A 25,726-nucleotide genomic window follows, 5' to 3' on the forward strand; every position below is an offset into this window, starting at 1 on the left:
AGCACACAGACCGGGTGGTTTAAACAATAGAAATTTACTGTCTCACAGTTCTGGAGGCTAGAAGTCCAAAATCAAGGTATCTGTAAGGCTGGTTCCTTTTGAGGACTTAATTAGGGCCCATCCCAATGACCTTGTTTTAGCTTGATTACCTCTGAAAAGTCCCTCTCTCCAAGATCACATTCCGAGATACTGGGGGTTACAGGACTTCAGCATCTGAATGGGGGAGAAGGGAACGATTCAGTCTATAGCATTACTCCCTTACGGCCTCTCACTCATTGCTTTCAACTCCAAAACCTAAGCACCTCGCCTATACCCCTTCTCACCTGCGACAGGTCACTGCTTGACAGCATCTTGCTCTATATGGACTGGGGTTCACTTCAGGGGGAAATGTGAGGGAACGTTCTTTATTTCTTTTTTCTTTCTTTCTCTCTCTCTTTTTTTTTTTGTCTTTTTACCATTTCCAGGGCCGCTCCCCCATTATATGGGGGTTCCCAGGCTAGGGTCGAATGGGCGCTGTAGCCACTGGCCTACGTCAGAGCCACAGCAACACCCACAGCTCACGGCAACGCCAGATCTCCAACCCACTGGGCAAGGCCAGGGATCGAACCCGCAACCTCATGGTTCCCAGTCGGATTCGTTAACCACTGCACCATGACAGGAACTCCAGTGAGGGAGCTTTCATCAAGCACCCCTTAGGGGACATAGCTTGAACTTCCGGTAATTAGTAGGAGATGTCATTTTATTTTATTTTTTTGAGGTACTCTTTATATAGCACTTTTTATTATTACACTGATAAAAATTGTGAGCATTTATACTGCACTCGGGAAATGCCAAGTATTGTTCCAAGCAGTTTATATGAAATAATTGTTTGCCCTTCAAGGTGGGTACTGTTATTTACCTCATTCTATGGATAAGAAATTGAGGCCCAGAGAGCTTAAAAAACTTCCCCAAGGCCGTAGTAACTGATGAATTCGGGTTTGAACCCCAGGAGTTGGCTCCAAAGGCCATGCTTTTAATCATTACCAGACAGTGTTTGGAAAAGGCAGGACTATTTTTCTCACTGACTGGATGAGGAAACTGAAACCCAGGGTCACAGGAGTAAGAGGCAATGCAGAGGCAGAATTCCCTGGGCGCTTTCCTCAAAGGCACCAAGAATCTTGAGTCTCTTCTCCGCACCTACTCCGCACAGGCCGACCGCGCATCTCTCTAAACTCTTCCTTGTGGTTATAACTGTCTCTGTACTGCAGAGTGATTATGGGGCGTGGAGGAGGGGAGGCACTTTCTCGACTTAGATCGGACCTTCCGGTCGCTTCCACTTCACAAGACCACCGATCCCAAGGGTCAGGTCTAGATCTGAGCCGGGGACTTTCTCAGCGCGCGTTAGAAGCGGGGGAGGGCGGTGGGGAAGGGGCTGGGCGGGCCTGGGTGGCCCAGGAACACCTGGTATCATATTTCTCGCAACCCGCCAATCGGCAGCGCAGGGGGGCGTGACCACACCCGGGAGGCGTGGCCGGACGGCGGAGGGGCTGCGGCGTCCCCGGGCGGGGCGCTGACGTGAGCGCGGCGCACCTGGGCCGGGCAGGTAAGGGCCGGTGCGCGACGGGGAGCGGAACCCGCAGTCCTACCTGCGCGGAGCCAGGTGTTGCTCGCCCGACCTGTCGAAGAGCGCGGTGGCGACGGGTGGTCTTAAGTGGGGACTTGTTTCGGAGGGACGTCCGCTTCTGGCCGGCGGATTGAGAAAAGGTGGGGACGCCAACTTCTGGCGAGTAGATTGCGCGAAGGAGGACACGCCCGCTGGTGGAGAAGTGTCCCCTCCAGAGTTCGTGGGGTGAGGAAAGCTTGCGTAAGGACGTCTATTTGTTTGGGGATACCCTCTGGGGCAGGGGGCCGGTCTCTGTGCTCCAGGTGGCTTTGGGACCGTCCTAGCCTGGGAGCGCTGGGCCCTTCCAGACCTCCCCCCCCCTTCTGTCGACTCCCTCCCCCACCCCCCGCCCTACTGGGGTGCGCTGCTCTCTGCCCCTGCCCACCCTCCGTCGGGCAGCCAAGGCTCCTCCTTAGCTTTGGTCCTACCAGCCGCTGCCCGCCGGCCCTGGGTCCCAAAGAAGGGATTTCCCAGGCCGGCTGGCCCTGGATCGTGGTGCGCGCTCCCGGGAAATTGGGGGTAGGGGCGGCCAGTAACTTTTAACTAGTTAGTTTTCACTCCTGGAATTTGTTTAGCGCAGTCAGGCCCCGGGTCCCGGGTCTGGGAGGCGTCCGTGGATTACAAGTCGTCACTCTAGGTGCTGGAGAGGGTGGCGCTGGGTGTGGTTGCTCTGGGGGTGAGGCCCTCTTGGCCTGAAAGGGCTGGAGGGAGGGCGTGGAGACGTGGGGAAAGCCTTCAGGCCTGGCTGGAAAGCAGCCCCGGGTGCCACTGTTTACAGGGAGTCTGCTCTGTGGTCAAGGGGTCATCTCTGCCCCAACCCCGCTGTCTTGGTGGATGCCAAAAGTGGAAGCCAGGGAAGGGCCTGGGCGGCTGCCCACCCTGGAGAGTACTTTGGGGTTGGATATACGTATAATGCAGGACAGCAGCACCCAGTATCCTCCAGCTCCCTGTCTCCCGCCCCCAACTTCAGCTGAGCAGGGAGAAAGGGCGTGGGAATTACGGCTAGAGGTCCAGAGCTTACCCCGAAAGAGGCTAAACCAAACAGGAAAGACCGGGGAACTTGGAAGATGGCATTTCGGGGCGCTCCAGGAGGAAGGGAAAAAGCAGGCCCACCACCTAGCCTGTGTTTTACTCTAAGCAAAACCGTTGACAGCTGAATTGCGGCTGTGGGGTGGCTATGTTCCTGGAAGCCAGTCTGGGCAGGGGCTGCAGAGGTGGCAGTGTTTATAGGGGACCTGTTCCTTGGAATGGGGGTGTGAGAGAGGGTGGTTCATGCCCTGAAAAATGTCCCTGCTCAGGGCCCAGTGGGAGTTAATGGGTTAGCGTCTTTCTTCTTTGGGTGGTTCAATACCTGTTGGAGACACTGGCTTTGACTTTTAAGAGACAGAGCTGAGTTCCAGGAGGCTGAGGTTCTGTGAGCATTGGGATTTGGGTGGCAAGAGTGTTTTGAAAGGGAGCTCTGGTTTAGGAGTGTTTGAAGGTGGGGTCATGGTTAGTGGGTCTCCTCCCTCACCACTTCATTGACCCCCCCCCCCCACATGTGGCTTGGATCTTTGCTGATGTTTTTGGTTTACTCTCTTTCTGTACAGAAGAAGAGAGCCTTGGAAGGCCGGGCGTAGTGGCAGGATTCGGCACAGCGCGCTCTTGCCTCTGAAGCTTTGGGTCCAGGCTCTGAATAAAACAATTTTCTATGCCCCGGTTAACTTAGCTCTAAAATTGGGATTGTAATAATGTCACTTCTAAATCACGAGGATGAAATCAGACATGTTAAGTAGAGGAACACATAAAACTATAAAGTTTATGTGGACATAGAGGAGTGTTGTTACCATGGTTTTTATTAGCTTTTATACCTTCTATTGGGCGAGACATGTCCCGGCTTCTTGTGGTTAAAAAATGCTACTTGCACAGGTTGCACCTGTGGCGAGGGTTCAGTCCCTGGCCCGAGAACTTCCACATGCCACAGGTGTGGCCAAAAAAAAAAAAAAAAAAAATACTGCTTGGAGTGTTTTGTGTTTTGTTTTTAAATTGTGAATTGAAACATGCCACTGTAGGAAAATGTGTCATCTATAAAAGTATATAGGCAAGTATAAAATTCAGCCATAATCTTACCGCCAGGTAACCATTAAGCATTTACGGCACCGCTGTGTTGTTTCTTTCCCTTTTTAAAGTCTCTGTGCATATGTGTGCAAGTGCCTACGTTATGTTACAAGATGGAGACGCTTCTCTACAGTCAATGTTGTATGCTGCCTTCCCCCCTTAACTGCCCATTTAAACATTTCCCCAAATCCAATAAAAATTCATCAGGATGCTCCGATGTTCATGGCTGTTTGATATTGCAGGTTATGAATGTCTCTTGAGCCATTTTTCTCTGATATTTTGGTTGCTTCCAATTTTCCCCTCGCTGCCTGTTTTTATAGCCTTAGTTACTGGGTGGCAGGTGGAGGCGCCGCTGGCTGAGGTTCAGAAGGTAGGGAGGGTTCGCCTTGAAGGAGGTGGGGTGTGGAGGAGGCCGGGGCAGGGTTTCTCCCGGGTCCTGCCATCTTGGGAGAAGGCTAAGAACGCAGGTCCCTAGATCTTAATCATCCGTCTCCATGGGTGGCTGCTTCTCTGTCCCCATCACTCAGTGCAGTTCCTTGTGTTGGCCTGATTGCTTTAATTTTTTCTTGATGTGTTGTGGAGCAACGCGGATAAACCCTTTTCTTCAAAGCCCATGATCCGTCAAGAGGTGGACTTCATGTGTCTGCCAGGCCCCAACACAGGACTGACCAGCACAGAATTAAAAATCCTCAAAAGCGGAGTTTCTGTTGTGGCTCAGTGGGTTAAGAACCTGACGTAGTATCTCTGAGGGTGCAGGTTAGAACCCTGGCCTTGCTCAGTGGGTTAAGGATCTGGTGTTGCTGCAGGCTGTGGCGTAGGTTGCAGACGCAGCTTGGACTCGGTGCTGGTGTTGCTGTGGCTGTGGTGTAGGCCAGTAGCTGCAGCTCCAATGTGACCCCTAGCCCAGGAACTTTCCATATGTCGCAGGTGCGTCCCTTAAAAGAAAAAAAAAAATCTCAAAAGCCCTTCACCTAGGGGGCCCAGTTTGTGGCCCATTTTCCATTTTTTTCCTTTCCCTCTCCCCATCCCCCTAAGCTCGGGCAGGCCGGGACTAAGGAAGAGGAGGCTAGAACTTGCCCTGGGGAGAATCCGCACGCCCTCGTCCTTATAAGGGAAAAATGCTCTTGGTTTGACGGCTTGATTTGCTGCCCTACAAAAGCGACCTAAACCCAGGCTGAGAACACCCAGTGCCACCTCACCTGCCCACGGTGACCTGCCCACGGTTAGCCGGGCTCCCGGGGGAAGGTTTCAGTTGCAGGTCTCCGTAACTGGGTCAGAAGGCTCAGGTAAGAGCAGGTCCTGCCTTGTTCTTAAAGGGCCAGTGGCCAAGTTGGGTCTGAGCTTTCCTATTTGTTGGGGGCCTGGCTGGGGGGTTAGTGGGGTAAGTGGCAATGGATTGGTGCCACCCCCTCAGCGAAGCTCCTCTGGCGGGGGAGGCTCGGCTTACTCAGCTGGTTTGGTGTCTGAGTCATGATCCAGGTGGGACACTCTCTGGGTGTGAAGGTCCCTTATTTATCCTCTTTTTCTCAGGGCTTTGTGGGGTTTGAGCAATTCCAGTGTGGATTTCTTCAGGGAGTCTGATGAAAACATCATGTTTAGTAACTGACATCGTGCTTGCCCACGGGAGCTGACGAACAAATATTTGTTGGGTGAACGTTCTTTTGCAGGCGTCTCTTTGTCACTGGAAGCAAAAACAAAGTGAAATAAGAACAGCAAAAGCTAAACACAACATCCCCAGCAAACAGTTCTCCAGTGACTGGTTTTTCCTTCAGGCACCCAGTCTGGGCGGGCCTTTGTTTGCTGCTCTGAGTGCTGGCTCTGCTGTCACCTGCGGTGCCAGCCCCTTGTGTTCTTATGAGAATCAATTGCAGACTTTACCCAGGCTGCCTCCTGCCACCCGTCCCTTTAACCCGGCTTCTCTGGGGCGATAAACAGACCCAGGCGAGGAGGCCGTCCTCTCAGTACTGAGCTTGTCTTCCAAGTGTTTTTAGGGCTCAGGCTTAGGAACTGTGGCATTTGATTTATTCTTGGGCTTCTGAGCTTTACCAGACTCAGTTACAGGGAAAGTGGCTCCAGGGCTTCAAGCCTTCTCCCAGACACTGGAGTGTCCTGTGGATGACCAGCTCAGACCTCCCCCACCCGCCTCCTTTTTTTTTTTTTTTTTTTTTTCCTGGTGCAGAAACTTTGGGTGGCCCAGAGAAAAGAAGACTGACTCGAGGCCCAGCACTCAGATCCCCGTGGATCCACCTGCGCGCTCATCTCTGTAAGTGAGGACTTTGGAACCAGGACCTGGCCCTTGCCTACCTCTCTCCCCACAGGTGCACTAAAGTGCCCCCATGCCCCTTCATTTAAAAAGAGAGTGTGCTTTGGGAGTTCCTCTGGGGTCCAGTGGGTTAAGGACCTGGCGTTGTCACTGTTGCAGCTTGGGTGGCTGCTGTGGCTCGGGTTTGATCCATGCCCTGGGAGCTGTGGGCTTGGTCAAAAGGAACGGAACAGAAAAGAGTGCGCTTCAAGTTCTTACTCAAGGAGCATCCATATCCTTTTGCTGTTTCCATACTTCTTCCTTCCCTCTCCCGAGATGAGACTGGAAAGAGTAACTTTTCTTCTCTTCCAAAGCCCTTGCTTCAGGAAAGACGCAGTCCCAGCAGGAATGACATCATCTTTTTATTTTTCTGCTTCGGGATTTAAATAGAAGAAATTCGATCTACTTTCATGATAAGTCTGACTTGGCTGGAGCATGAAGTATAAATGGCTTTGGAATAAGAATCAAAGGAACCTTTTAACCTCTTTTCTTTTCCTCTCCACCTGGCACAGTTTATTCCCATATTTAGTTTCTGTGCTGTACTCTAATGAAACTGTAGCTCCAGCATACGGGAACAGGGGCTGGGAACCTTTCCCGGGGGCTGGCCTAATTCTCCTCACTTCTTCCTCCTCCCCCCAGCCCAGATCATGGCCCTCCACCCCCGAAGAGTTCGGCTGAAGCCCTGGCTGGTAGCCCAAGTGGACAGTGGCCTGTACCCTGGGCTCATCTGGCTGCACAGAGACTCCAAACGCTTCCAGATTCCCTGGAAACATGCCACCCGGCATAGCCCCCAACAGGAGGAGGAAAATACCATTTTCAAGGTAAAGTCTGCTTTTACTGTCTGACTCCAGTTGTTTTCCAGCTCCCTCAGACCTCTCTGGCGTTTGGTTCCGTTCTGTTTTCAGTGTTGGCATGAAGAACGTACCAGATCCACAATGCTGATGTGACAGAGAGAATGTTTATGATGGGGGGGGCAGGCACAGTCATTTCTCATGTCGGGGCACGTCTGTAATGGTTGAGCCCGTATAGTCTTCCCCACTGGTCCACAGTACTCAACTCTCTGCCCACAGGATCCCAGGTGTGATTGGCTAAACTCCTGTAAGTGCGTGTGTGTTGTGGTTACTCCTAGATTCACGAGGGTCCGCCAGCAATGGACCCTGCATTTACTCAGGGCTCCTGCCGTGGAGATCGGTGCTTCGGCCTGGGACTGGCTCTTCATTCCAGGGCAGAACTGCTGAGTCTTAGCAGGCTGGGTGTCAGGGGCCCTCTGCAAGTTTTTCTTTTGATATTAAAATATTTTGCTCCATCCACAGCCTCTACTTAACGTATGTTTTCTTTTTTAAAAAAAAAATTTTATTAAAGTTGATTTATTAAAATCTGTCACTGCCTGCTGTACAGCAAAGTGAACCAGTTGTACGTATGCACATGCATTCTTTCTCTCACATTATCTTCCATCATGTTCTGTCACAAGTGGTTGGATATAGTTCCCCGTGCAAAGTATGTTTTCTTAACTAAATAACAGCTCTGGTAGTTCCCATTTCGGCTTAGTGGTAATGAACCCGGCCAGTATCCATGAGGATGAGGGATTGATCCCTGGCCCTGTTTAGTGGGTTAAGGATCCAGTGTTGCCATGAGCTGTGGTCACAGATGCAGCTCGGACCCCGCATTGCTGTGACTATGGTGTAGGCTGGCAGCTACAACTGCGATTTCAACCCTAGCCCGGGAATTTCCATATGCCTTGGGTGTGGCCCTAAAAAGGCCAAAAAAAAAAAAAAAAAAAAAGAGAGAGAGAGAGAGAATAGCTTTGATTTGAGAGTTATTTTGGTTAACTGACAACAAAATTTAATCACATGGCATTTTATGAAATGTAAGTGAAAACAAAGTCTAAGACAGAAGTAGGTGGGAAGCTGATGGTGGGAAGGGGTGTCAGGTGGTTTGTAAGCCCGGAACCTGTACCTCTGCTCCGGACCAGCTTCTCTGTTCTGGTCAGTTGTCCATCTCACGAGTAGCTTTAGTTCCTCTAACCTCAAGACACAAAGTGCGTTTCCCCACGTCTTCCCTGACGATAAGCCGAAGTCAGGCGTCTCAAGATTGATGCCCCAGGGTCTTGCCGAGATCAGATCAGGAATGGTGAGCTCATGCCTCAGTGGAGAGCTGTCTTAGAGTTATTTCTACCCAGCTGTTACACCAGGTGCAGCGATGAGAGGTGGGGAGAAACTGGCCTTAGAGGACAGAGAGTGACTGAACGCTTCTGATGTAAAAATTCAACAGTGATAGAAAAGAGAGAAGGAAAACACCGATAAACCAGCACCCGGTGTTGGAGCTGGCATCAGAGGGGGAGGGCCTGCCCGGGCCCAGCCCGTCTCTCTCTGTGATCTTGGTCTGAAACTGGATATGCTGTTCAAGTGTCTGGTGGTGCTGGCCAGGGGGCAAGAGGCTGGTTCCTGAAAGCCCCACTCATGAGAGCGATCTGGGTGCTTAGAGCTTGAGGAAGGGGTGCCTGTGGGAAGCTGCTCTGTCTAATTTACATCTGCGTATCTGTTTGCAGAATGCTAAGGGAGGGCCCTGGGTGTCAGGAGGAGAGTGAGAGCACTTTCACAGATCCGAGCTCAGACAGGCCTTTGGTAGGATTGGGGGTGGGGGGGGCGGGGGAGGGGGGGCATTGTGTGGGTGCCCGCTCCATAGCCGTCATCTCGCTGAGTCCTGACAATGCTCTAAGGGAGGCGTTACCCTCACGTTGCAGATGCAAAAGCTGAGTCTCAGAGGGGCTCGGTAACCCAAATCACACGGTCAATAAGCGATGGGGCCGGGATTTGAACCCAGGCCTGACTGCCCCCCCGGCCCCCTCATTATCATACTGCCCCTTCCGACCAGGAATCAGAAGACCTGGCTTCAGATCCTACTACCATCAATCAAACAAGGCTCTTTGGGCTTTAGCTTCCCCTTCAGTAAAATGGGGATAAAACCAGTCTTGCCTGCCTCACGGGATTGTTGTGAGAACTGAGTGACACAATGTATGGGAAGGGACTCGTAAATTACCACAAAAATGCAGGGACTGTGTCCATTTTAGGAAGAGAAATAGAGACCTGCCCAGTGACCAAAATCTCAGAAGCAGAAGTCCGAATGGGTTTGAACCAAGAATGTTCTTAAAGCCCCACGACTGCCGTGGGCTGGGTACCAGCCTCTTGCGTCAGCCGCGGGTCCTTGGCACTGTCTAAGTGGGATGGGGACTGCTGGGTTGGGAGCAGGAAGCCTGGGGCTATGGTTCTGTGTTGGTCTGGCCCCTTTCCTTGGAGGGGCAGGGATTTAGGGAGCCACAGCAATCTGCAGCCCCATGCCAAAGTCAACACAGCCCCAGCTGCTGGGTGGGACCAGAAGAGGACTGAGCACAGAAGATCAAAGAAACAGGAAAAAACCGTGGGGAAGCAGCAGCCAGCACCAGGGACCAGTGAGGCTGAAATCCCTATGGGGCGTTGGATGGAAGGGCGCTTGCTGAATTACTGGAGGCAGCAGCTGTCTCAAACTTCTTCATTCCATACTGATAAACAAGTAAGAGTTCCCGTGCGGCCCAGTGGGTTAAGGATCAGCATTGTCACAGCAGCCGTGGAGTGAGTTTGATCCCTGGCCTGAGAACTTCCACATGCATGCCCCGGGCACGGACAACAACAGCAACGACAACAACAAGGAGAGGAGACCCCGTGTCTGAGAAGATGGAGGAAGAAGTCAGTGAATTGGAGGAGGACTGATGGATCGATTCATTGTCTTTTTATGTCGGCACCGGCGGCGGCAGATGGAAGTTCCCAGGCGAGGGGACAAATTGGAGCTGCCACAGCCACAGGAACACCAGATCGGAGCCGTGCTTGCGACCTAACACAGTACAGCCTAACCCACTGAGCGAGGCCAGGGATCAAACCCACGTCCTCATGGGTACTAGTTGGGTTCATTACCACTGAGCCGTGATGGGAACGCCAGGAGAAGGATTTAGATTAGAAGAATCTTCCTCATGATTGTGAGGCTTTGCAGGGCGTGCCTGAGGGTGACCAGAGGTCTCAATGGATGAGGGGACAAAAAGTTCCATTTCGGCTTGAGGGAGAAGTCTGTAGCCAGGAGCAGAGGCCGGAGCTGGGACCGAAGGAGGCCCACACCATGCCGGCTTGCACAGGCTGCCGAGCACGTCCTGATCCTGAGCGTCCTCTGTTAACTCCACATCACGACATCTGCATTTTCTGTATCACCTGTATCACGACACACCTTTGAAGAAAGCTTCGAGATGGACGGACGCATATACGTTGGCAGCGGGGGAGCGTGGCCGTCTTGTGAGCAGAAACAAATGCCTGTTAGATCCAGAAAGTGAAAACCAGGGAGCCGGGGCCCCAGTGGTTTTAGCCAGTGGTGTTTCCAGCCTAATGTTTCTCATGTCGAAGTCTGGGGAAGCAGGGAAGGTGGGCAGGGGGTGGGGGTGGGGGTGGTTGTTGGTCCTTGAGACCCTCAGCCTCAAGCCGAGGCAGGCTCACCCCCCACAGCGTGCTTCCTACCCTCCTGCAAGCTGTTATCCTAAAGGCACTTGGTCTATAGTTATTTGTGCATCGGACTGAAGACAAGCCAGGGGGAACAGCAAGGCCAAACACTTCATATCGTACGCCATCTCCCTCTTCCTTCGTATTATGTAAATAATTCATGTCAAAAACAAGTAAAAAAAAAAAAATTAACTGAAATCCTGCTCTCCAAAGTTACCATTGATATTTCAGTGTATATTTGTTCCAGACTTTTTCTTTTGTTTTTCTTTTCTTTTATTTATTTATCTATTTAGTCTTTTTAGGGCCACGTCCTTGGCATATGGAGATTCCAAGGCTAGGGGTCAAATTGGAGCTGTAGCCACTGGCCTACAATACAGCCACAGCAACGCAGGATTTGAGCTTAGTCTGTGACCTACACCACAGCTCACGGCAACGCCAGATCCTTAATCCACTGAGTGAGACCAGGGATTGAACCTGTGTCCTCATGGATGCTAGTCAGATTTGATTCTCCTGAGCCATGATGGGAACTCCTCTTCTTTTTTATTTTTATTTTTTGTCTTTTTTTCTGCCTTTTTCTGGGGCCGCTCCCATGGCATATGGAGGTTCCCAGGCTAGGGGTCCAATCAGAGCTGTAGCTGCCGGCCTACGCCAGAGCCACAGCAACGTGAGATCTGAGCCACATCTGTGACCTACATCACAGCTCACGGCAACGCTGGATCCTTAACCCACTGAGCAAGGCCAGGGATTGAACCCGCAACCTCATGGTTCCTAGGAAGATTCGTTAACCACTGAGCCACGAGGGGAACTCCTTCTTTCTTTTTTTAAAAAAATTTTACTTTATTATTATTATTATTTTTATGGTGATACCCGTAGCACATGAAAGTTCCTGGGCCAGGGATTGAGTCAGAGCCAGAGGTGCAGCAAGGTTAGATCCTTTTAACCCACTGAGCCAGGCTGGAGAGAGAACCTGTGCCTTTGCAGTCACCTGAGCCACTGTAGTTGGATTTTAATCCACTGCATCACACCTGGAACTCCTCTTTATTTATTTTTAATAAATAAATAAGGGCATATTGAAGTTCCCGGGCCAGGGACTGAATCAGCCTTTAGCTGCAGCCTGTGCTGCAGCTGCATCAACGCCGGATCTTTTAACGCACTGCGCTGGACTAGGGTTCAAATCCGAGCCTCTGCAGTGACCCGAGCCACTGCAGTGGGATTCCTCACTCACTGCGCCTCGGCAGGAGCTCCGACTTCGTGGTTGACCCTTTCTTATGGCCACTGTGGTCTTGACAGGTGGTACTGGCAGCGACACTTGAGATGAGGCGCCTCTTTTCGAAAGACTGTGTTTGCGTTTGGCTGAATTTCTCTCAGGCCCTGCCTTGCCCTGGCCTCAGGGAGGACTCTCCGGCTGCGTTCGTGGACACTGGGGTCGGGATGATGGGCGGTCGGGCGGGGGTGCGTGTGCGTCTGAACGGCTGGGCCCACTTTGCAGTGTTTCTGGTCGGCCGCCAAAGCACTCAGGGCAGTTTCCTGTCTTCCAGGCCTGGGCTGTGGAGACGGGGAAGTACCAGGAGGGGGTTGATGACCCCGACCCAGCGAAATGGAAGGCCCAGCTCCGCTGTGCGCTCAACAAGAGCAGGGAGTTCAACCTGATGTACGACGGCACCAAGGAGGTGCCCATGAACCCCGTGAAGATCTATCAAGTGTGCGACATCCCCCAGCCCCAGGGCTCCGTCGTCAACCCAGGTGAGGCGCAGCTGCCGGGCTGGACCCTGAAAGACACAGTTGACTTGAAAATTGCCTCGCTTACAAAGTTTAAGACTGGAAAGGCCTTTCCCAGGAAGGACCCAGAGAACAAACGATCAAGACTCAGCAGAGTCTTGCTGCTCACTTGGTGGAACAGGGCAGCGTGAGAAAGTGGAGGGAGCACAGGGCTCGGTAAAAACAGCTTCTCTCGCGACTCCACGCTGCGAAGAGAGGCCAGAGAGTTCGGAAGAAGGAGGAATTAAAACTCAGGAGGTTTAAGTTCTATACCTAGTTCTTTCACTTCCCTGCTTGTGAGACACTGAGTCAAGTCATATGACCTTTTGAGCCTCATTTCCTCCACTGTAAAATCTGGGCTCTCATCTTGCCTACTTCAGAGGCTATTTTTAAGAATCAATTGACATGACATCGTAAAAGCTATTAGGTTCTCTTTATAAATGATGGGCGGGTGATCACTTAAATTGTAGGATGCCTTTGCTAAGAGAGTATCACCTTCTATTTAGTGCAGACTAAGCCAGAAAATTAATTAATTAATTAGTCTTTTTGTCTCTTTAGGGCCGCACCTGTGGCATGTGGAGGTTCCCAGGCTAGGGGTCAAATTGGAGCTGTAGCTGCTGGCCGACACCACAGCCACAGCAATGTGGGATCCCAGCCACCTCTGTGACCTACATCACAGGTCACGGCAACGCTGGATCCTTAACCCACTGAGCGAGGCCAGGGATCGAACCTGTGTCCTCATGGATGCTAGTCAGGTTCGTTAACCACTGAGCCACGACGGGAACGCCTAAGCCAGAAAATTTAGACTTCACCTCCAATGAATGTGGTGAGGCCCTGCCACGAGGGAAGGGTCTGTCCTCACGTTAGGCTTACAAATGAGAGGGGCTGTGGTCTGCTATGTAGAAAGAGGTGTAGAGTAGGAATGAAAAGATTTCCCGAAGAAAGAAGAAGGGTCTGCCGCTCCTGGGTAGGGGAGGGGGCGAGCGCTCGATTTCAGGCTCTGTAGGAGGAGTTGGAAGTGGGGTGAACCCCCTTGGCTCCCACTCTTTGGCTAGGGCATTGAGGGTGCACACTGAGCCCGAGGAGCCCTGTGCTGGTCAATGGCAGGGATGACAGCGCCACCTGAGCAGCTCACTTGCAGGCCTGTGCATCTGTTTCTTGGGTAGGATCCACTGGCTCTGCTCCCTGGGATGAGAAGGATAATGATGTGGATGATGAGGATGAGGAAGATGAGCTGGACCAGTCACAGCACCACGTTCCCATCCAGGACACCTTCCCCTTCCTGAACATCAATGGTGAGTGGGGGTGCTGGGTGGGACAGAGGGATGAGGAGGATGCTAGGGGCTTTGATTTCGCAACTGCCGACCCCTCAGGCACCACTGCACTGGGAGGAGTGGCCGGGCCCTGTGGCCAAGCTGCCAGTCTGTTAGCAGGTAGAGGGGTCATAGGCAAGGAACCCCACAGGCCCAGCTGTCCCGGTGGGGTGGTTTCTAGGTACAGAGAACACCGTCTGAATCTTGATGATTCAGAAAAATTAAAAAATTAAATTCATTCTTAAACCCACTTATAAATACATTAGGTTTTTTTTTTTTTTAATTTTTATTGTTAAATTTTTTTAGAGCCACACCTGCGGCATATGGAGGTTCCCAGGCTAGGGGTCGAACTGGAGCTGCAGTTGCCGGCCTACCCCACAGCCACAGCAACGCAGGATCCAGGCTGCATCTGTGACCTACACCGACCATAGCTTTCGGCAATGCCGGATCCTTAACCCACTGAGCAAGACCAGGGATTGAACCCATGTTCTCATGGATACGAGTCAGGATACTGAGCCACAACGGGAACTCCAACATTAGCTGTTTTACATTTTGCTGATTTCCTTCAGGCTGAGCGCAGACATCATCTTAATGAATTATAGGTAGACTCTTCCACTATTTCCCTCGGTATAAATTTTCCATCAGTTCCTTAACAGGGCCTGCTCTCCCAAGGCTATATCATGGAAAATTTGCAGCATCTGCAGCACTTAATACTGGGCTCTAGTAGAATGTATCTATTAGAGACTTTAATCTTTTTTTTTTTTTTTTTTTTTTTTTTTGCGTTTTAGGGCCCCGCCTGTGGCATATGGAGGTTCCCAGGCTAGGGTCGAATCAGAGCTGTAGGTGCTGGCCTACACCACAGCCACAGTCCCACAGGATCCGAGCTGCATCCTTGACCTACACCATAGCTCACTGTAATGTCGGGTCTGTAACCCACTGAGCAAGGCCAGGGATTGAACCTGCGTCCTCTGGATGCTAGTCAGATTTGTTAACTGATGAGCCATGACAGGCACCCCCCCCTTTTTGATAGACTTTTTGAATTCAGCTCCCCAGGAAAAATGAGTGTAGAGGTTGGAGGATTACTATGTGGCAGAGCGGGTACTGCATCTCCCATTGCACATTCTGAGGATGCTCAAACACAGGTGAATTGCTCTTTCAGCCTCTGCACTTGCACTATCCACTGACATGCTCCTGCTCATAGGACATATTTCAGTTGAGCAGCTTTTCACTGCCTTTCTAAGTTCCATCTAGCTGCTAAGGGTCAAGTGAGATACTTGTGCCATCTAGAAAATTTAATATGTCAAGATGACTCCAGGAGTTCCCTGTGGCTCAGTGGGTTAAAGATCTGGTGATGTCACTACAGTGGCACAGATTCAATCCCCGGGTCAGGAGCTTCTGCATGTTTCAGGTGCAGCAAAAAAAGAAGACGACTCTTTTAGGATTTTGGAGTACTTACTCTAGGCAATGTCCCTACCCCTTGCATATCAGGAAATGACTCTTAATCATCTATCTACTTGTCCTGTCACTTAGCCTGTCATTTATAACTTTGTGACCAAGCAGTGAGTAAAGACAAATATCATAGCGCTCTCTCAAGTCAATATTACCACAAACTGCGTTCCCAGTTAGTGAAATTTTAAGGCATTTGGAAACGTGAGATCCTTTTTCAAATCCTTGGCTGACTCATTCTGTTATTCTCACCCGTTAACAGCATGCGACCTATTTCTAGGATCCCAATTTCCTATTTCTTTTCAAATTTGATTAACGCTACTGTTGTACGGCCTTATGCTATGGGCCACCTTGGATCCTTTATGGAAACAATGTGAACATGTATTGAAAACAAAAATAAGGCGGGTACTTGGATTTAAGCAGACTTGTGCACAAAGGGGCAAAGAGACTTCACACTTCACCTCTGTCATTGTGGAGTTGAGGAAGAAAAGCTGTTGAAGAATAGGTGCCGGAAAGGTGAGGCTAGGAGGAAAAATCTGTAGATTTTGGACTGAGCCAGCTTTGACAATAGCGGAGAAATAGGATGCACTTTTCATGCTTCCTTTTAAAAGCTGAAATTGGGTACTTTTGAATAAATAATACTCTTAGCTGGTGTACAGTTCGTAGTGGTACAAAAAGCAAATCAACTGAAAGGTTTTCCGTCCATCCTGTCTCCGAACATCCCGGCTCCTTCCCCGGAGGAGACAGAGCTTTCCAAGTTCTTCAGTATCTTCCAGCTGTTTTATGCATGTAAAGATACTTGTTTTTAAAGGAATTTCTAGGAGTTCCCATTGTGCTCAGTGGGTTAAGAACCTGACACAGTGTTCATGAGGATGCGGGTTCGATCCCTGTCCTCAAGCTTGCAGATGCGACTCGGATCCCGAGTTGCTGTGGCTGTGGTGTAGGCCAGCAGCGGCAGCTCTGATTTGACCCCTAAAGCTAATCAACTAATTCAGTTGCGTTCACTTCTGTTCAAATGTTGGGTCAACAGAGAATCTCTCGTTCATGCCTATTCTAATTTAACTCCAGGAAAACTCACATGTCAGCAAATGCATGTTTTCAGAATTATGAATTTACCAGAGAACTAAGAAGATTAGGCAGTAGAAGCAGGGGAATGAACCTTATTTCTTTTGGTATTTGTTGGGGGACTTCTTGGTGGGCTGAGGCACTGAGTCATGATCCAGTGTTGGACTCTTATCAGTTGACCATTTAGGTTTTAGAGCCTATAGCAGCGGATATGCCTGGGTGGTGCCGTGCCGGCTCACCCACATCCTTGTCTTCTAGGTTCTCCCATAGCACCAGCCAGTGTGGGCAACTGCAGTGTGGGCAACTGTAGCCCTGAAGCAGTGTGGCCCAAAACGGAACCTCTGGAGATGGAAGTACCGCAGGCACCTATCCAGCCTTTCTATAGCTCTCCAGAGCTGTGGATCAGCTCTCTCCCAAGTGAGTGGGCCTTGGTTTTTTCTCTGGATCTTCAGCTCCTATTACAGGTCATTTCCTGTCCACCTTCTGCCGCCTTTTCTTTGCTATGTATAGAACAGGCCTCCAGGCAGCCTCCGTGTCTGGTTCCTGGCTGGCCGATGAGTCACCAGGGAAGAAGGAAAGAAACACTCTTGCAGACGCACTCGCCCTGGGCATGCTCTGATTGGTTGCTGTGCCACTCTAGGGTACTCCCCGGTGGAAGGCCTGGGTGTATCAGCTTGGCTAGGGGATTTGGGGACAAGGCTAGGGGTAGCAGAGGGAAGTTAAAGGCGGTGGATTTGGAGGGTTTTTAGGACCCAGGGAAAATCTCTTTGTGAATTGGGCACAAATTGATCTCAGTGGAGGATGTGTCATTGCCCATCTCCCTTTCACACTGCACATGGTCGGGGGGCCGGGGGGTGGGGGGAGCAGGGGTGAGTACCAGTATTTGGTCCAAGAGGCTGATAGCTTTGATGATACCTATAGGGTTCACTTGGCGAGTGAACATTTTCCTTGCTATGAACGATGTCCTTCTATAATGTATTATTAGAATAGTTCAACAGTGGGTGTTCATCTGTGTAATTATCAGAAAGACGGCTTGGTATTTCTTCTTGTTCCTCTGGTTTGAGTCAAAAATGATACACAAAGCAGAAGCCTTAGTTTTTAGCTCCTTCCAATGCCTATTGATGTAAAGACTCAGTATGAAATGGGGAGACCAGGACCCAGTACTTCGGTGGGAAAATTCCAGCTGTTAGGGTGTGGTGACTGCACTGAGATAGTATAGCTGGACTTTGAACTGTTTGCTTCAAGGCAGCCTTTTGAGTGACTATTCCAGGGATATGTTGATGTGGCCCTTTATTGCAGGAAGGATAACTTTGCAGTGGCCTTCCTGAAGCTGATCGAAAGGTGGCTTGATCTTGATGGACTTGCATGAGTCTTAGGGAAGGGCAGGCAGAGCGCCAGAGCAGGACTCTCACTGTCCTCTCTCGCCTTGCAGTGACGGACCTGGACATCAAATTTCAGTACCGTGGGAAGGAGTATGGGCAGACCATGACCGTGAGCAACCCCCAGGGCTGCCGGCTCTTCTACGGGGACCTGGGCCCCATGCCTGACCAGGAGGAGCTCTTTGGTCCTGTCAGCCTGGAGCAGGTCAAGTTCCCAGGTCCGGAGCACATCACCAACGAGAAGCAGAAGCTGTTCACCAGCAAGCTGCTAGATGTCATGGACAGAGGACTGATCCTGGAGGTCAGCGGCCACGCCATTTATGCCATCAGGCTGTGCCAGTGCAAGGTGTACTGGTCTGGGCCATGTGCCCCATCGCTGGTTGCCCCCAACCTGATTGAGAGGCAAAAGAAGGTCAAACTGTTTTGTCTGGAAACGTTCCTTAGCGGTGAGTCTTTTTGCAGAAGATGGATGGTGGGAACTGCTCCCTGCAAGTGTGACGTCCTCCTTCCTGGCCCCCTTTCCTGGCTCTGCAAAGATCTTAACCAAAACATTTCTTCTGGAGGAAGTCCAGGTAGAAGAGAACCTTGATTCTGAAAAAATAAAAGTGAACTGGGCAACAAAGATGGTGTTCTACTCCAAAGCTATGTCTCTGAAGCCAGTTTTAGGTTGGTTGTGGCTCCTTTCTTGACAGAAGAGGGAGAGCCTTGTCATTGCTCCCCAAATCTCCCAGCTTACCTTTCACTTTGGAAGGTGACCCTGTTCAGCAGCAGCAGCAAAACACATACCCTTCTCATTTGGGGCAGATGTGAGTGACAAACTCCCGCAGAGATATTTAGGGAGAGCACTGAGACGTGAATCCTCCCGTGTGGTCTAAACCCCAGTTCCACTTTAAATGATATCCAATAGAGCCCTCCGAAATGATGACAGTGTCTAGATTTAAGCTGTTCAGTGTGGTAACTACTGGCCACATGTGGCTATTGCCTTCGTAAGTGCGAAGAACTATTTAATTGTAATTCATTTGAATTTAATAGTCAGGAGTTCCCGTCGTGGCGCAGAGGAAACGAATTTGACTAGGAACCATGAGGTTGCGGGTTCGATCCCTGGCCTCGCTCAGTGGGTGAAGGATCCGGCGTTGCCATGAGCTGTGGTGGAGGTCGCAGAGGTGGCTCAGATGTGGCATTGCTGTGGCTCTGGAGTAAGCTGGCAGCAACAGCTCTGATTCGACCCCTAGCCTGGGAACCTCCATATGCCGTGGCTGTGGCCCTAGAAAGACAGAAGGACGAATAAATAAGTAAATAAATTTAATAGCCACATGTTGTGTCTCGTGGGCTGCTATATTGGACAGCACAAAAGATGGTGCCTGCTAGAGGATCTGGAATAACCCAGGATATGACACTCCTCTTCCTGTTCTGCAGATCTTATCGCCCACCAGAAAGGACAGATAGAGAAGCAGCCACCATTTGAGATCTACTTATGCTTTGGGGAAGAATGGCCAGATGGAAAACCCCTGGAAAGGAAACTCATCTTGGTTCAGGTGAGGGGATAATAATGCGTCAACATCTCTTGGCCTTTTTATCAATGCTCAAGCCGCCAGGGCTGTGGGGTTGAGCTCTGAGCAAGGCTCCATCTGCCTGGGTAGGTTTAATCCCATCAGATGGAGGAGTGACTCAAGCTTTGTACACTGTACAGTTGGCCCAGGCTGGAGAATACAGGGTCCTCAAAGTGAGCGACTGACTCTTGGAGACTTTATTCTCTTACTGACATCAGAGTCTTCCTGAAATCTAACAAGATATGGCCCTTTCCAGTTCTTTCGGAAAAACTTTTTGAACTACTTAGAAGAACTTATCCTGGGAAGTGGCAGCAAGAACATGTGGGTTTAGCCATGGATTCGTGCAACAAGATAGGCAATAGATGCGATTTGGGTAAAAGTCTTGCCAAACAAGCAGTTCTTTATTTAGGCATGTGATGAGATGCTCCTTCTAGGTTCTTTACCTTCATCTGAACTGAATTCTAAAGTGCGTCTTGGCAGGATGGTCCAGCGAAATGAAGGCATGTTCTATATCTAGACACTAGAGTGGGGTGGGTAGGTGGGGCTTCCCCATGGCCTCTCTGGTTCTTCCATCTTGGGCCCCTCCTGCTGTTTAAAATACCTTCTTCTCAGCAGATACCTGTGTGCTCTCTGTCTGAACAGGTCATTCCCGTGGTGGCGCGAATGATCTATGAGATGTTTTCTGGTGATTTTACACGATCCTTTGACAGTGGCAGCGTCCGCCTGCAGATCTCAACTCCCGACATCAAGGATAACATCGTCGCCCAGCTGAAGCAGCTGTACCGCATCCTCCAAACCCAGGAAAGCTGGCAGCCCATGCAGCCCACCCCTAGCATGCAAATGCCCCCTGCCCTGCCAGCCCAGTAATCACGAATGCCATCTTCCTTCTTTTTTTTTTTTTTTACAATATTGTACATATTGATATTTTTTATTATTCAGATTTACCCAACTTTTAAACCTTTCTTCTAACCATATTAGTACTCTGACTCTCCAAATATGCCTGGCTTTAAAATTGATTTAATTTATGGAAAAATCACCCTCCATGCTTTCCCTTTCCTCTTTTAAACCTCCTGAGAGTAGAGTAACATAGTAGAAGGAGAGCTGGCCTGGGAGTTTGGATACCAGGGTTCAAGCTGCCGCCTTGTTTCCAACAGTGTGACCTTGAACCGAATCATTTAACTTCTGTGCTTCAGATTCATTACTGTGAAGGGAAGGAGTTGGAATGATACTTAAATAACACCAGGTTTAAAGCTCTGCCTTGATGACTTCATTCTACTTGTACATGGCAACACTGCCTGGAACGGAACCCTTCTGCCTTGATCTTGCACTGCTTTTTTTTTTCCTTGCTTTCATTGAAGTCCCCTCAGGCACTGATTTGCCCAGGATTGATCTTCGTTTGACCTGTTCTACTAGTACAGTCAGCTGGCTCCCGGATGGGCAAAGGAGGAGGGAGGGGCCCCGGCTGGTTGCTTAGGAACCAAACTTGATATCTAAATAGAAATAGGTGCCAAAGTCTGAAAGTCACCCAGCCTGTAGAGTAAAAGCTCATAAATCGAGCTTCTAAAGGGAAGCTGTTAACATAGAAGGCTTAGGGCGCCTGTAGAATTGGTTGTCGGGTGTTCAACCTACCACCATTTACATGCAGGCATACCTTGGAGATACTGAGGGGCCCGTTCCAAACTACTACAATTAAGTGAATATTGCAGTAAAGCAAGTCAAATTGTTTTGGTTTCCCAGTGTGTATAAAAGTTAGGTTTACATTACACTGTAGTCTGTTGAGTGTGTAATAGCATTACCGCTGAAAATACAAATGTGCATGCCCTAATTAAGTTACTGTAATTGCTAAAAGATGCTAACCTTCCTCTGAGCCTTCAGAGAGTCATAATCTTTTTGCAATAGTAACATCAAAGATCACTGATGGCCATACAAAAAGATAATGAAAAAGTTTTAAATATTGTGAGAAATACCAAAATGTTCTAGAGACAGCAAGTGAGCAAATGCTGTTGGAAAAATGACGCCAATAGGCTTGCTGATGCAGGGTCACTGCAGACCTTCAATGTGTAAAAAACACAGTATCTGCAAAGTGCAATAAAGCACAAATAACGCAATAAAATGAGGTATGTCTGTACTAGTGTGTGTGTGTGTGTGTGTGTGTGTGTGTGTGTGTGTGTGTGTGTGTGTGTGTGTGTGTTTAGATGAGAGTCCATGACTCGGTGATGGCTTTCCGAGAGGGTAGATCTCTTTTTTTTCCTTCTCCCTCTTCTTTTTTTAACTTATGGCCACATCCCAAGCACATGAAAGTTCCTGGGCCTGAGCGGTGGCAATGCCAGATCTTTAACCCATTACGCTGGGCCTGGGATGGAACCCACACCTCTGCTGTGACCCATGCTGCTGCAGTCGGATTCTTAACCCACTGAGCCACAGCAGAAACTCCTTTTTTGCCCGCGTCTTTGAGGAAGACCTGAGTGAGCTGGGTATCCCAGACCGACTCCTCTGACTACAGAGGAGGCAAGGAGAGTTCCTTGTGGTATGGAGATTTTTTTCAGTCTTCTCATTTGGATTTTTCTGCACTTGGGAAAAAAGGGGTGTTTAATGTGTTAAGGTCAGAGTGAAGAAGGGCAGGGCAGTGCTTTTCTGGAAAAGGCTCACCTAGCACACACCTGCTTGTCTCCCTTCCTGTGGAGGTAGCTGGGTGTGAACAGTTAAGGTGAAGAGTAGCGTAGAACACTGCAGCCATGACTACCGCAAACTGGTCTCATCTGTTAACTTTGCTTTTATCTGACTCTTTTACTCATTTAAAAAAGATGAAATTATACGTAATTTAAACTCCAAGACCTAAGTAGAAAACAAGATGGTAATCTGGGTGCAGGCCCTGATCCTCCAGAATACTGGTATCTATTTGTACCATGCCATATTAAGAAAGTCCACTTCGGTCTGCTACCCTTAAACCAAGCCACCGCCCCCCTGAGGCTGAAGTTGAGCTGGCTGAAAAGTTGGGCCAGCTTTATTTCAAAGACCATAAGCTCCCCTCAGTCACAGGTGGCTGTGTGACTTACTCATTTAGAATGCTTAAGCTGTGGTTTTAGGATCTCCAGGGGACCTAGGAGGATCTGCTGTTACTAAAGTATGACCAAGGGAAATCTGGGTGCTTAGCTATGAGCAAAAGTTGGGCTTCTAGAGACCAGGACACATGCAAGGTATAGAAACTATATATGGGGGGCATTTTGTTGAGTGTGTGAAGTGAGGGATTTGGTCTTGATGTCTGGCTGCCTCTGTTTCTGCAGAGCTCAAAGAAAGAACTCACAGCAAATAAACTGAGAGGGCAACTGCTGGGTCTAGACTGGTCCCTCTTCCTTATTCTGGGAGAGGCTAACAGCCAGGCTGTTCATCTGGATGGGGGCTCAGATAATAAGTGCCAAAAAGGATTGAACTCTTAGTATGTGACTGTAGTGACAAGTTTATGCTCAGAGGAACGGATGAGTGGTTATGCGGTCTTAATAGCACAGTTTCGGAGTTCTCGTTGTGGTGCAGTGGTTAACGAATCTGACGAGGAACCATGAGGTTGCAGGTTCGATCGCTGCCCTTGCTCAGTGGGTTAACGATCCGGCGTTGCCGTGAGCTGTGGTGTAGGTCGCAGACGTAGCTCAGATCCTGCATTGCTGTGGCTCTGGTGTAGGCTGGCAGCTACAGCTCTGATTCGACCCCTAGCCTGGGAACCTCCATATGCCGCAGGAGCGGCCCAAGAAATGGCAAAAAGACAAAAAAAAAAAAAAAAAATAGCAGTTTCTTCTTTCCCCCATCCCCGTCCTTTTCAGAACACTGGCAGAGTGCACGCAGGGCTCCCTCTCTGGTCCTGATGCCAGGTATCCTTTCTTGGAGACTCAGTCGGCTCTCCCCTTTGGTGGCGACACCACTCACTCCCTTGGTGTTTTTAACTTCCTTGCCTTCACCTTGCTTAGGGCTGGGAAGGGAGTTAGGTGTGTCACCAGCTTTTTGTTTTTGTCACTGTCCACCCCACTGAACTAGATTAGTTGTAGGCATAAATGGGGAGGGCAAGGCTTGGATCTAGGCTGGCCTCTCACCCATATAGTTAGGTCCCTGGCTATATGTTCCCATAGCACCCTATACTTCCTCTTTCAGAATAATCAATTCCCTTGCAATTGTTCAGCATTCGTGTCCTGCCTGACTACTTCAAGTTTGTAAACTTGCTGAAGATAGGGACTGTTTGTCTTGGACTTTGCTGCCAGCTCTTAGCACAGTGTCTGGTACCTAGTGTGTTCTCAGATATTTATGGTTAGAATAAATGAACTAAGTCATTTTAGGGACTGACTGCTAACTACTGTGAGAAATTAAAATAAATATGGGGAAGGAAAAAAGTCCTAAAATTAGCTTCTAGTCTCTGCTTCTGAGTCCCTCTGAGTTAAGAACCAGGGTTAGAATGGGAGCCCCTACAAGCTTGCCCTCCTTGCAGGCTGGCCCCACCTTTATTCCTCAGGGGTCTCTACACAGTCTGCAGATACTACTAAGATGGAGCCTGTGTAGGCGCCTGCAGTTCCCTTAGCCTTTGCCTATTTATTATCTATCAATGAACTTCGGCCATTTATTCAGAGACAAATTTTTTCAAGAAATTCTTTCCCTCTGTGAGATGGGTCATAATGCTGGTAAAGAAGTTAAACTTTCAGTGAAATAACTGTTTTTACCTGATGATTTGATTGAAAAGTGTTTAGGGGGTTCCGTTGTGGCTCAGCGGTTCATAAACCCGACTAGTATCCATGAAAACATGGGTTCGAACCCTGGCCTCGCTCAGTGGGTTAAGGATCCAGCGTTACTGTGAGCTGTGGTGTAGGTCAAAGACACCGCTCAGATCCCACATTGCTGTGGCTGTGGGGGAGGCTGGCAGCTATAACTATGATTCCACCCATAGCCTGGGAACTTCCATATGCCACGGGTGCAGCCCTAAAAAGACAACAACAACAAAAAAAAGTGTCTGCATCTCTGCCTCTTATTTCTCACTTTGAAGTCAGCAAACAGAATTCGACCAAACTGAGCTCCAGGAAGGAGGGGTTTTTGTCTGTTATGTACACTGCAGTAAGTACCTCCAGCACCTAAAGCAGGCCTAGTACACATGTGTCCAGGGTGAAGACTCATGCCTTCACACCGTGCTTAGAAATGGCAAACCTGGAGTTCCCGTCGTGGCGCAGTGGTTAACGAACCCGACTAGGAACCACGAGGTTGCGGGTTCGACCCTGGCCTTGCTCAGTGGGTTAAGGATCCGGCGCTGTCGTGAGCTGTGGTGTATGTAGGTCGCAGACGCTGCTCGGATCCCGCGTTGCTGTGGCTCTGGTGCAGGCCGGCGGCTACAGCTCCAACTAGACCCCTAGCCTGGGAACCTCCATACGCCTCAGAAGAGGCCCTGGAAAAGGCAAAAAGACAAAAAGCAAACCTTGGCCAGGACACTTCTCCACCCACTTCTCAGACCTCAGCCTCTCAAATTTAGGATTTAGGCAGGTCAAAGCAAAAACAAAAAAAACTTTGCAGCACCACCCACAGGTGAAAGTATCACGCAAAACACGTCGCTTGCCTTGAGATATTTCGTTTGCAGGGGAAAGCGTCCTTCTCCAGACACAAATCAAAGGTGTTTCTGCTCGGCGTGCCCCGCTTCTGCCTCCCTGGTCAAACGGGACACTGGACTTAAAAACAACACACAAGCGAAGAGCTGGCGGCTTCAACCGGTCCCGCCTCCTTCCGTCCACTCCCTTCCCTTCCTCTTCCGGCGCAGGGGGGCGGGGCCGGGATCAGCCGGGCCGGAAGGGGCCGGACCTCAGGCACCAGCACTTCCGGTATGCAGCCGCGCGGCCTGCCGGTGGTTCCTACGCGGGGAGCGCGAGAGGACCGGGTGACGTTACGGAAAGCGGCGGGACAGGGCATGTGCTGGGCATGCGCAGCAGGCAGACCTCGCCTCCCCGGCCCCTGCGGGCGGTAAGGGACCTCCCCTTGCGGGCGGGACTTCTAGCTTCGCGGCGGAGCACAGGGTCTCGCGGCCTTCCGGGCAGCGGGCAGGAAACTGGAAGGGGTTCCTGAGCCCGCGAATCTGCAGGGGAAGTAGAAGGACGTCTGTGTGTGCAAGGGAGACCTCTGCCTCATTTACTAAATCCCTGTACTGTGCCCAGGAAAGGGCGTGGGGGTTGAGGTGAGCCTGTCGTCCGAGGGCCAGTGACTGTCCACCAGTAGGGGGAGGCGGGGCCTGCAGAAGTTGCAAGACAAGCCTCTTGCAGTTCCAGCCAATTTAACTTATTTACTTTGTGTCTCAACATGAGATGTTTGGTAGTCCACATTCTAGTGTGTATCGTTTAATCAGACCGCTATTCTTACAACTATTCTTGGCCGGAAGAGAAAGAGGAGTTGGCAATGAAAAGAGTACATGTGGAACCTACTCTGTCTCAGAGGACAGTTTTAGGTGAAATGCTCTGAATTTTGCCAGAGAATGCTCTGCTTCTTTTCGGCCCCGACCTCCTTCAGGTGTGAATCAGAGAAGGTAAATTACAACAGGAAAATTTAGGAGGGAAGCCAGAGAGAGTGTAAATATAACCTTAAGGCCAGAGAGACAGTTGAATTTGGAACTAAGAGAGACTAAGTCACCAAAAAATCAGGGTGCCA

The 25,726-nt window shown here is 50.0% G+C and overlaps 3 protein-coding genes across 27 annotated transcripts in view; all 3 read left to right on the forward strand.

The window, feature by feature from the left end:
• Positions 1-1,554: 1,554 nt before the first annotated feature.
• IRF6 (interferon regulatory factor 6) lies at positions 1,555-21,182 on the forward strand. 10 transcript variants are annotated; one of them, XM_013979999.3, is made up of 9 exons: positions 1,555-5,025; positions 5,919-6,002; positions 6,681-6,862; positions 12,097-12,301; positions 13,483-13,611; positions 16,399-16,557; positions 17,573-17,965; positions 18,936-19,054; positions 19,712-21,182. In XM_013979999.3, the coding sequence occupies exons 3-9, from the start codon at positions 6,689-6,691 to the stop codon at positions 19,934-19,936; spliced, it is 1,404 nt and encodes a 467-aa protein (XP_013835453.1). In that variant the 5' UTR covers positions 1,555-5,025; positions 5,919-6,002; positions 6,681-6,688; the 3' UTR covers positions 19,937-21,182.
• A 3,720-nt stretch (positions 21,183-24,902) lies between these two features.
• Positions 24,903-25,726, forward strand: part of LAMB3 (laminin subunit beta 3) — a 162,069-nt gene continuing 161,245 nt past the window's right edge. For 4 of the 11 annotated variants that reach the window (XM_084978498.1, XM_084978494.1, XM_084978496.1 and 1 more), the window contains exon 1: positions 24,903-25,259. The gene's annotated coding sequence lies outside the window, so the exon portion shown is untranslated. Of the gene's footprint in view, positions 25,605-25,726 lie in introns of all 11 variants that reach the window. The other 7 variants (XM_084978505.1, XM_084978504.1, XM_084978506.1 and 4 more) reach the window with 3 other exon arrangements.
• Positions 24,903-25,726, forward strand: part of C9H1orf74 (chromosome 9 C1orf74 homolog) — a 77,730-nt gene continuing 76,906 nt past the window's right edge. For 5 of the 6 annotated variants that reach the window (XM_084978543.1, XM_021063892.2, XM_021063887.2 and 2 more), the window contains exon 1: positions 25,101-25,259. The gene's annotated coding sequence lies outside the window, so the exon portion shown is untranslated. Of the gene's footprint in view, positions 25,049-25,100; positions 25,260-25,726 lie in introns of those variants that run through there. The other variant, XM_021063889.2, reaches the window with a different exon arrangement.

The sequence above is a fragment of the Sus scrofa genome, chromosome 9 (assembly GCF_054392235.1).
Source record: "Sus scrofa isolate SSC_HxYL_T2T_F1_AM1 chromosome 9, Sscrofa_HxYL_maternal_Yorkshire_Landrace_v2.0, whole genome shotgun sequence".
In the NCBI taxonomy this organism is placed as follows: domain Eukaryota; kingdom Metazoa; phylum Chordata; class Mammalia; order Artiodactyla; family Suidae; genus Sus; species Sus scrofa.